General features: G+C 37.8%; 1 protein-coding gene across 6 annotated transcripts in view; it reads right to left on the bottom strand.

Annotated features, from left to right (window-relative positions):
* The window catches only part of CEP192 (centrosomal protein 192), a 135,270-nt gene that overhangs the window by 98,220 nt on the left and 24,631 nt on the right, over window positions 1-12,419 (bottom strand). For all 6 annotated transcript variants that reach the window (XM_047698551.1, XM_047698552.1, XM_047698553.1 and 3 more), the window contains 2 exons: window positions 12,104-12,224; window positions 342-487 (listed from right to left, as the gene is read on the bottom strand). In XM_047698551.1, the coding sequence (XP_047554507.1) occupies window positions 342-487; window positions 12,104-12,224 (267 nt within the window). The remainder of the gene's footprint in view (window positions 1-341; window positions 488-12,103; window positions 12,225-12,419) is intronic.

Genomic DNA, 12,419 nt, shown 5'->3' with positions numbered 1-12,419 from the left:
GGTGACTTGTCAAAAATATCCAGATTCCTCTTAAAAGTACCCATGGAAGGACAAAAAAAAACAAACATAAAGATGGCCAAATGTTAACAACTGGTTAAAATGGATGAGGGGCATACACATGTTCACTGTGATATTCTTCAATTTTTCTGCAGAGGAAGGAAAAGTAAGAAGCAGCAAGAAAGGATGGGCAAGGTATTTCTCATCACAAGGTATTTCTGATCATAAGGTATCATCTCATCACCAAAGAAAACCAAAAGCTTACATTTTATGGTAATATCTAATGAGGCCAGTAATAGTTTTCTAAAGTCAAATTTATGAAAAACCATAAGACTAGAACATACCTGACATGGATCACTTGTTGGTAACTTAAAATCTTTTTCTGGATGTTCCTGTTCTAGGTCTTCATATATCATTCCTGGAATAGCCAGTTGTTCAAAGTAAGCCTCCAAATGTTCATCATAAAACTCTTCATCATCAATATCATCATCTATTGGTAAAGTGGGGGGGAAAAAGGAAATGTTTTAAAGTACTGATTGAACTACAAATAATATTTAATCAAAAAGGCTGATAAAGACTTCTGAGGAAGAAGAAAAAGTAGGGGGTCCCTAAGCTTACCTCGTTATACGGATACAACAAGATACCACCCACATAAGTATGAATAACCCAGAAAAGGACCCAAAGACTGCCAGAACAAACATTCCACAGCTAAATGCAGAGAAGAGGCCACATCAAAGAGGACAGGAAGGGCAGAGACACAGTCAGGAGCTAAATGAACCCATGGGAGAGTCTTCAAAAGGGAGGGACACCAAGAGTGCAGAGACAGGAGAGAAACAGACCCTCACATCAGGCACCTTACAAAACCCCATGACATCTAACTTTGAAAAACAAAGGGGTTAAATTTCACAAGTTCTTTCAATCACTGGGGCATATCACCTGGAACTTTAAAAATCAGTGGGCTCAGTTCTGGCAGAGCCAAGAGGGCAAGAGGAAACTGAGTCCCTGCCTTTAAAAACACATCACAACAAATAGCCCTGCAGAGATACAACACAAAACCAATAGTCTGAAAACCATCTCCCTTCCCTACTCCCCAGCCTAGATACACAAACACCTGTGGGGACCAGTGGACAAAGACACTCTCTACATAACTTGCTAACAGTGCACCCTGCCCCACATTCTCCTACAGACACACCCCTTCCATTATGCCCTTGGCCGGAGCCCATCCAAAGCAGTGCCACAAGACTGGCAGTGTGCAAGCAGCCCTGACAGGGGCCAGCACCACTCCAAAGGAACTCCTGCCCCAGGGAGAGGGGACTACAGCCACACACATATCAAGACTGTGGTCCCAGCAGTAGGCTGAAGACAGACAGCTAATCTGACTACCAATCTACCAATGAAACCCATCTACCAATGAAAGCTTCTCAGGGGACAACACAGGGAAAGCTCCCTGCAGTTTGGTGCTACCACAGCTCTGGCAAATACCTGGTCTGACTCATCTCAAGCCCAAGGCAGCCCCAGACTGCCCCAATACAACACAGGGACCAAACCCTGCCCATAACAGACAAACAGAAACTGCAGATGACTGCACTGAAAGCAAAAGGGGCTCAGCTCAGCCACAAACACACACAGGAGACAGCCCTTAAGCACCAGGCTCCAATAAACAGGGGAAACTGCACTGGAGGGCACTACAGGACCTCTTATTCATAAGGCTGCCACTTTCAAGAACAGAAAATGTAGCTGACTGTCAAACCACATAGAAACAGACACAGAGAGTTGGACAAAATAAAGACAGAGGAAAATGTCCCAAATGAAAGAACAGAACAAAAATCAAAGCAATAGACCTAAGATAAGTAATATTCCTATAGAGAATTTAAAGTTATGGTCATAAAGATAGGCACTAACTACAGAAAAGACTAGAGGACATCAGTGAAACCCTTAACAAAGAAATAGAAAACAAAAAACAACCAAAGTTCAACAATTTAATAAGTACAATTAAAATACATGGAATAAACAGATGGAATAAATAGACGAGATAAAGCAGAGGAATGGATTAGCAACCTGGAAGATAGAATAATGGAAAATAATCAAGAAGAACGTAAGAGAGAAAAAATAGTAATAAAAAAGTGAAAATAGACTTAGGTAGCTTAACAACGCCATCAAATTTAAGAACATTCACATTATAGGGATCCCAGAAGGAGAAAAGGGAGTAGAAATTTATTTGAAGACACAAGAGCTGAAAACATCCTGAATCTGGGGAAGGAAACAGAAATCCAGACCCAGAAGGCACAGAGAGCCCTCAACAAAATCAACCCAAGGAGGTCCACACCAAGACACATAACAATTAAAATGGCAAAAAATAGAGATAAAGAGAGAATTCTAAAAGCACCAAGAGAGTTGGGGTGCCTGGGTGGCTCAGTCAGTTAAGTATCCAACTCTTGATCTCAGCTCAGGTCTTGATCTCAGGGTCATGAGTTTAAGCCCCATGTTGGACTCCATGCCTTAAATAGATAAAAATAAAAATAAATAAAAGCAGCAAGAGAAAAGAAAACAGTTACATGCAAGGGAATCCCCATAAAGCTATCAGAGGATTTTTCAGCAGAATTCTTCTGCATGCCAGAGGGACCAGGGACGAAATATTCAATGGGCTGAAATGAAAAAACATGCAGCCAAGAATACCCTATACAGCAAGGCTATAATTCAGAATTAAGAGAAAGATAAAGAGTTTCCCCCACAAACAAAATTTAAAGGGATCCAAGACCACTAAACCAGCCCTATAAGAAATGTTAAAAGGCACTCTTTACTGGAAAGACCTTAAGTGGGAGTATGAAAAGTAGGAAGCACAAAAGCAGTAAAAGTAAGTACAAGAATTAGTCTAGACATTCACAAAATAAAAGGATGTAAAGCATGACACATACCTAAAACATACACATATACCTAAAATGTAGAAGGGAGAGAAGTAAAGAATGGGTTGAAACTCAAGCGATCATCAAATTAATAGACTGCCATATGCAGAAGCTGTTATCTTCAAACCTAATAATCACCACAAATCAAAAATCAGTAATAGATAAGGAAATAATAAAGAGAGAGGAATCCAAGTACATCACTAAAGAATGCCACCAAACCCTGAAAGAAGAGAGCAAAAAAGAAGAAAGAAACAGAGAACTATATATAGACATAAAACAAATAACAAAATGGCAGTAAGTACATACTTATCAATAATTACTCTAAATATAAATGGACTAAACACTCCCATCAAAAGATACATGGTGGGTGCCTGGGTGGCTAAGTGGGTTAAAGCCTCTGCCTTCAGCTCAGGTCATGATCCCAGGGTCTTGGGATCGAGTCCCGAATCGGACTCTCTGCTCAGCAGGGAGCCTGCTTCCCCTTCTCTCTGTCTGCCTCTCTGCCTACTTGTGATCTCCCTCTGTTAAATAAATAAATAAAATCTTTAAAAAAAAAAAAGATACATGGTGACGGAGCAGATGAAAAAGCAAGACCCATCTATAAGCTGCCTGTAAGAGACTCATTTCAGGGACGCCTGGGTGGCTCAGTCATGAAGCATCTGCCTTTGGCTCAGGTCATGATCTCAGGGTCCTGGGATCAAACTTGGCATCAGGCTCCCCCGAGCAGGAAGCCTGCTTCTTCTCCCTCTCCCACTCCCCCTACTTGTATTCCTTCTCTCACTGTCTCTGTCAAATAAATAAAATCTTAAAAAAGAGAGAGAAAGAATCATTTCAGACCTAAAGAAACATGCAAATTGAAATTGAAGGAAAGAAGCATTTATCATGCAAAAGGAAGTGAAAAGAATGCCAGGGTAGTAGACAAAACAGACTATAAAACAAAGAAGGTAACAAGAGACAAAGGACACTATATAAACATAAGGGGACAATCCAACAAGATATAACAACTATAAATATATATGCACCCACCATGGGAGCACCAAAATACATTAAGCAACTGATAACAAATATGCAAAATGTAATCAACAGTGACATAGTAATAATAAAGAGCTTTAACACGGGGTGCCCGGGTGGCTCAGTGGGTTAAAGCCTCTGCTTTCGGCTCAGGTCGTGATCCCAGGGTCCTGGGATGGAGCCCCACATCAGGCTCTCTGCTCAGCAGGGAGCCTGCTTCCTCCTCCTCTCTCTCTGCCTGCCTCTCTGCCTACTTGTGATCTCTGTCAAATAAACAAACAAAATCTTAAAAAAAAATAAAAAAAAGAGCTTTAACACCCCATTTACAGTAATGGACAGATCATCTAAACAGAAAATCAACAAAGAAACAGTGGCTTTGAATGACACACTGGACCAGATGGATCTAGTAGATATATTCAGAATATTCCATCCTAAAACAGATACTTCACAAGTGCACAAGAAATATTCTCCAGAATAGATTAGATCACAAAACATGCCTCAACAAATTCAAAAACACTGAAGTCATACCATGCATCTTTTCTTACCACAACACTATGAAACCACAAATCAAACAGAAGAAACCATCTGGAAAGAACACAAATACATGGAAGTTAAATAACATGATACTAAGGAATAAGTGGGTCAACCAAGAAATCAAAGAGGAAATACGAAAATATGTAGACAAATGAAAATGAAAATACAACAGTCCAAAAATCTTTCAGATGCAGCAAAAGCTGTTCTAAGAGGGACGTTTATAACAATAAAGACCTATCTCAAGAAGCCGAGAAAAATCTCAAATAAACAATCTAACCTTACAAATAAAGGAGCTAGAAAAAGAACAAACAAAACCCAAAACCAGTAGAAAGAAGGAAATAATAGAGAATGGAGTAGAAATAAATGAAATAAAAATTAAAAAAACAATAGAAGAGATCAATGAACCCAGAAGCTGGTTATTTGAAAAGATCAACAAAAGTGACAGATTTTTAGCAGTATTCATTTAAAAGAGAAAGAGAACACAAACAAAATCAGGAATGAAAGAAAAGAAATAACAACTGACACCAAAGAAATACAAAGGATTTTAAGAGAATATTACGAAAAAGTTACATGCCAACAAATTGGGACAACCTAGAAGAAATGGATGAATGCATAAAAACATATAACATCCCAAAAGTGAATCAGGAAAAAAATAGGAAAACTGTCTGAATACCAGCAAAGAAATTTAATCAGTAATCAAAAACACCCAACCAAAGTCTAGCACCAGATGGCTTCACAGGTGAATTCTACCAAATATTTAATAGAAAGTTAGTATCTCTTCTTCTCAAACTCTTCCAAAAACTCAAAGAGGAAAGAAAGCTTCCAAATTCATTCTATCATTACCCTGATACCAAAATCAGATAAAAATACTACAAAATGGGCACCTGGGTGGTTCAGTGGGTTAAGCAGCTGCGTTCAGCTCAGGTCATAATCCCAGGGTCCTGGGATTGAGTCCTGCATTGGGCTCCCTGCACCGTGGAGAGCCTGTTTCTCCCCAGCTTGTGCTCTCTCTCGCTCTCTGACAAATAAAGAAAATCTTAAAAAAAAAAAAATCCATCTTAAAAAAAGAAAGACAAGATGGAAAAACTCACCTCAAAAAAGAAAACAAGAGATAGTACTGACTGTTAGAGACCTAATCAGTATGGACATAAGTAAGATGTCAGAACTAGAGTCCAGAAAAATGATTATAAATATACCAGCTGGTCTTAAAGAAAGGAGAGAAGACACTAGAGAATCCCTTTCTGGAGAAATAAACTAAAATCTAATCAAGTCAAAATCAAAAAGCTATTCTAAGATACAATAAAAAAAAAATGGAGGCTCAACCTGCTAGGATAAATGATGCAGAAGAAAGTATTAGTGACATAGAAAACAAAATGATGAAGAATAAAGAACCTAAAAAAAAGAGAGAGAAGGAACTACTGGATCATGAGGGGAGAATTTAAGTGATAAGTAATCCTATAAAGCAAAACAGTATTAGAATAAATGGGATGCTAGAAGAAAAAGAGAGATGAGCAGAAGGTATATTAGGGCAAATTACAGCTGAGAACGTCTCCAATCTATGGAGGGAAACGGGCATTCAAGGCGAGGAGGTACAGAGAAGCCCCCTCAAAACCTATAAAAACAGGTCAACACCTAGACATCTAATAGTGAAGCTTGCAAATTTCACAGATAGAGAAAAGCTATCTGAGCTACTTTCAGGACCAAAGGTCTCTAACCTACAAGGGTAGACACATAAAGCTAGCAGCAGACCCATCCACAGAAACCTGGCAGGCCAGAAAGGACTGGCATGATACATTCAGAGTGCTAAATGAGAAAAATATGCAGCCAAGAATACTTTATCCAGCAAGACTATCATTAAGAATGGGAGTAGAGATAAGAGTTTCCAGGACAAAAAGAAACTAAAAGAATTTGTGATCACTAAATCAGCCCTGCAAGAAATAATAAAGGGCATCCTGTAAGCAAAGAGAGCCCAAAAGTAACACAGACCAGAAAGGAACAGAGACAATATACAAAAACAATGACCTTACAGGTAATACAATGGAAGTAAATTCATATCTTTCAATAGTTACTCTGAATGTAAATGGGCTAAACGCCCCAATCAAAAGACACAGTGTATCAGACTGGATAAAAAAGGAAGACCCAGTGATATGCTGCTCACAAGAGACTCATTTTAGACCCAAATACACCTCCAGATTTAAAGTGAGGTGATGGAAAACCATTTATCATGCTAATGGACACCAAAACAAAGCTGGGGTGGCAATTCTTACATTACACAAATTAGATTTTAAATCAAAGACTGTAATAAGAGATGAGGATGGACAGTACATCATACTTAAAGGATCTGTCCAAAAAGAAGATCTAACAATTGTAAATATTATGCCCATAACATGGGAGCAGCCAATTATATAAGCCAATTAATAACAAAATCAAAGAAACACACTGGCAATGATACAATAATAGTAGGGGACTTTAACACTCCACTCACTGCAATGGACAGATCGCCTAAGCAAAATATCAGTAAGGAAATGAGGGCTTTGAATGACACGTTAGACCACATGGACTTCACAGATATATTCAGATATTCCATCCCAAAGCAACAGAAGCAACATTCTTCTCGAGTGCACATAGTACATTCTTCAGAAGAGATCACATCCTAGGTCACAAATCAGATCTCAACCAGTACCAAAATACTGGGATCAATCTCTGCATATTTTTGACCACAATGCTTTGAAACTGGAACTAAATCACAAGAGGAAAGTTGGAAAGAACTCAAATACATGAAGGTTAAAGAGCATCCTACTAAAGACTGAATGAGTCAACCAGGAAATTAGAGAACAATTAAAGAATTCATGGAAGCAAATGAAAATGACAACACAATTGTTCAAAACCTTTGGGATGCAGCAAAAGCAGTCCTAAGAGGGAAGGACATAGCAATACAAGCCTTTCTCAAGAAACAAGAAAGGCCTCAAATACACAACCTAACCCTACACCTAAAGGAGCTGGAGGAAGAAGAGCAAATAAAGCCTAAATCCAGCAGGAGAAGAGAAATAATAAAGATCAGAGCAGAAATCAATGAAACAGAACCAAAAGAACAGTAGAATAGATTAATAAAACCAGGAGCTGATTCTTCGAAAGAATTAATAAGACTGATAAACCCCTGGCCAGACTTAATCAAAAAGAAAAGAGAAAGGACCCAAATAAATAAAATCACAATCAAAAGAGGAGAGACCAAAACTAACAACCAAGAAATACAAACAATTTTAAGAACATATTATGAGCAGCTATATGCCAACAAATTAGACAATCTGGAAGAAATGGATGCATTCCCAGAACGCATGAACTACCAAAACTGAATCACGAAGAAACAGACACCTGAACAGACCCAAACTGCCAAAGAAATGGAAACAGTAATCAAAAACCTCCCAACAAACAAGAGTCCAGTGCCAGATGGCTTCCCAGGAGAATTCTACCAGAACATTTAAAGAAGAATTAATACCTATTCTTCTGAAGCTGTTTCAAAAAATAGGAATGGAAGAAAAACTTCCAAACTCATTTTATGAGGCCAGCATTACCTTGATCCCAAAACCAGACAAAGACCCTACTATAAAGGAGAATTACAGACCAATATCCTTGATGAACACAGATGCAAAAAATCTCACCAAGATATTAGCCAACAGGATCCAACAGTACACCACAACAAAGTGGGACTTATTCCTGGGCTGCAAGGGTGGCTCAAATCAATGTGATACACTACATTAATCAAAGAAAGGACAAGAACCATATCATCCTCTCAAGAGATGCAGAAAAAGCATCAAATACAGCATCCTTTCTTAATCAAAAGTCTTCAAAGTGTAGTGATAAAGGGAACATACCTCAATATCATAAAAGCCATATATGAAAAGCCCACAGCAAATTATCATTCCAATGGGGAAAAACTGAGAGCTTTTCTTCTAAGATCAGGAACACAGCAAGGATGTCCACTATCACCACTGTTGTTAGACATAGTATTAGACGTCCTAGTCTCAACAATGAGACAATTAAAAAATAAAAGGAATCTGAATTGGTGAAGAAGTCAAATTCTCACTTTTGCAAATGACATGACACTCTATGTGGAGAATACAAAAGACTCCACTCCAAAATTGCTAGAACTCATACAGGAATTCAACAAAGTAGCAGGATATAAAATTGATGCACAGAAATCAGTTGCATTTCTATACACTAACAATGAAACAGAAGAAAAAAAAATAAGGAGTCGATTCCATTTATAACTGCACCAACAACCATACGATACCTAGGAATAATGCTAACCAAGAGGGAAAGGAACTGTATTCAAAAAAGTATAAAACACTTATGAAAGAAATTGAGGAAGACACAAAGAAATGGAAAAATGTTCCATACTCATGGATTGGAAAAATAGTTAAAATGTCTATGCTACCTAAAGCAATATATACATTCAATGTAATCCCTATCAACATACATTAACTTTTTCCAAGCGCTAGAATAAACAATCCTAAAATTAGTATGGAGCCAGAAAAAGACCACAAATAGCCAAAGGAATGTTGAGAGAACCAAAGCTAGTAGCATCACAATTCCAGACTTCAAGTTCTATTACAAAGCTGTAATCATCAAGACAGTATGATACTGGCACAAAAATGACACCTAGATCAATGGAACAGAATAGAGAACCCAAGTCTATGGTCAATAATCTTTGACAAGCAGGAAAGAATACCAATGGAAAAAAGAGTCTCTTCAACAAATGGTGTTGGGAAAATTGGACAGCCACATGCAGAATTATGACACTGGACCATTTCCTTTCACCAGACACAAAAATAGACTCAAAATGGATGAAAGAGCTAAACTTGAGACAGGAATCCATCAAAATCCTTGAGAACACCAGCAGCAACCTCTTCAACCTCAGCCCCAGCAACTTCTTGCTAGACACGTCTCCAAAAGCAAGGGAAGCAAGAGTAAAAATGAACTACTGAGACTTCATCAAGATAGAAAACTTTTGCACAGCAAAGGAAACGGTCAACAAAAGCAAAAGACAAACGACAGAATGGGAGAAGATATTTGCAAATGACATATCTGATAAATGGCTAGTATTCAATATCTAAAAAGAACTTATCAAATTCAACCACCAATAAACCAAATAATCCAATCAAGAAATGGGCAAAAGACATGAACAGACATTTCTCCAAAGAGAACATACAAATGGCCAATAGACATATGAAAAAATGCTCCATATCACCTGGCACCAGGGAAATACAACTAAAACCACAATGAGATACCACCTCATACCAGTGAGAATGGCTAAAATTAAGAAGTGTGGAAATGACAGATGTTGGCGAGGATGAGTAGAAAGGGGAACCCTTCTACACTGCTGGTAGGAATGCAAGCTGGTGCAACCACTAAAAAAGAGTACAGAGATTCCTCAAAAAGTTGAAAACAGAACTACCGTAAGACCCAGCAATTGCACTACTGGGTATTTACCACAAAGATACAAATGTAGTAATCCAAAGGGGCACCTGCACCCAAATGTTTATAGCAACAATGTCTACAATAGCCAAACTATGGAAAGAGCCCAGATGTCTATCGACAGATGAATGGATAAAGAAGATGTGGTATCTATATACAATGGAATACTAGTCACCCATCAAAAAAATGAAATCTTGCCATTTGTAAGACATGGATGGATCTGGAGAGTAGTATGCTGAGCAAAATAAGTCAATCAGAGAAAGACAATTATCATATGATCTCACTCATATGTGCAAATTAAGAAACAAAACAGAGGAGCCTAGTGGAAGGGAGGGAAAAATAAAACAAGACGGGATCAGAGAGGGAGACAAACCGTAAGAGACTTAATCATAGGAAACAAATTGAGGGCTGCTGGAGGAAAGGTGGTGGGGGACGGGGTAACTGGGAGATGCACATTAAGGAGGACATGTGATATAATGAACACTGGGTATTATATAAGACTGATGAATCACTGAACTCTACCTCTGAAGTTAATTATATACTACATGTTAATTTAGTTTAAATTTAAATTTTTTAATTAAAAAATGAGGGAAAATAAATAAAATTTAATTAACCTAATCAAAAAACCCCACTAATTTGAAGGGCTATCTGTACCCCTATGTTTACTGCTCATTATTTAAAATAGCCTAACTATGGATGCAGTCCAAGGGAGTCTCCATCTTCCTCCCTCTCTGCCTGCTGCTTCTCCTGCTTGTGCACATGCTCTACCTCCCTGACAAAAAAATAAATTAAAAAATCTTAAAAAAAAGGGGGGGGGGCAGGAAGAAAAGAAAGAAAATGGTGTGCCAAAGGGTAACTATCAAAAAGGGACAGATAAGCATGTCACAGGAGAAGTAAAAATAAATTCCAGGTGAACTAATGATTAAGTATAAAGTGAAACCTCACATAATATCTGATCTTGAGAAAGAAGCAACTAAGGAAAAAATATATAGCAAAGTTGAATACTAATAGATATGAATAAAAATTATTCAACTTCCATCAAACGAAAAAGATGTATATAAATAAAACACTACCTGGTTTTTAATATTCTAAAATCCAGCCCAGCAAGGCCAGGACTAGAACTAGAACTCTCAATCACTAGTAATGGTATTATAACATGTCACTGCCTTTTCAAGAGGATAATTTTGCAATCAGCATTAAAAGCCTTAAAAATGCTCATAACTTTGGACTTCAGCATTTCACCTCTAAAAACCTAGTCTACTAAAACAAAGATCTGTATGAATTTAGTCAATGATTCCTTATTTACAATGCCATAATCTGAAAATATTTTAAAAATTTGGCAGGAAAATTATCCTGAATTTATAATTTTTATTTATCCCGAATTTATAATTTTTATTTATCCCACTCAGCTCAACAGTCTGGCCTTCAAAACTGTAATTAATGTGGTCCCTTCCTCTTTGTCTGAGTTTATTTCCCAAAATAGCCTTCTATAGGTGCTATAAACCTGCTGCACAAAACCAAAGCCTGGCTATTCTCCAAAACGTGGTCTAAAATGCCCCCACCATAGCACCTTTACAGATGCTGTCCCACTTCCTGAAATATAGTTCTCTTCACAAATCTATGTTAAGGCCTATCACGGGCCTCTTCATGAAAAAGGAAAACCTGCATCCCCTTTTAATAAAGCTTCGTAAATACTTCCCTCGATCAGAACTAATTTGTCACCCTCCTATGATTCCTGCACAATTTGTACTGTTGAAATATACTTAAAAGCTTCATAAATACTTCCCTCGATCAGAACTAATTTGTCACCCTCCTATGATTCCTGCACAATTTGTACTGTTGAAATATACTTAAGGTAGTCAGAGGGTTAGCTGTGCATCTCTTTTCTCACTTGGCAGAACTTTCAGAGAGCAGAGGCTAAATATTTCATTGCTCCTCCAATTTCTTAACAAACTGCTTTATACTCCATACCCTAATAATAATAAACTGAGGATGAACATAATAATATCAGATTTCATATTACACAAGTTTTTAAAAATTCTACCAACAGAAGTGCCTACAAGTGCTGATAGGGAAGAGGTAAAGGAGAAGATAGAAACAAAAGGTTGGCATAGTAACTATGAAACAGAAAGACGTGGAGCAGCAAGGTAAGGACTAGGAAAACACAAGTCACTTTACAATACCGGAAGAATCCTCCAAGCTCGTCAGTGATGTAAGTTTCTCATTTTCTAATAAACTAGTGTGGCTTAAGTCACTGGGCAGATTCTTCTCTTCAAAATGTTTCCCAGCATGAGGAACAACAATCTGTAAGAAATAAAATGCCAAGTAACATAAGCAAACTTCACTACTTTGAGGACCACAATACAAGGTTGCAAAAAAGACCACCAAATGTGCTCAGTATTTGTAATTCACAATTTAGGCAATGAAGGTCTAGCTGTTTTATGTGTATCAATAACTTTCTTCCTGCCCCCATGCCTCTCTTCTCCCCTGACCCACCCA

Source organism: Lutra lutra, chromosome 12, assembly GCF_902655055.1.
Source record: "Lutra lutra chromosome 12, mLutLut1.2, whole genome shotgun sequence".
NCBI lineage: Eukaryota > Metazoa > Chordata > Mammalia > Carnivora > Mustelidae > Lutra > Lutra lutra.
This window is presented reverse-complemented; position numbering and strand designations above follow the sequence as displayed.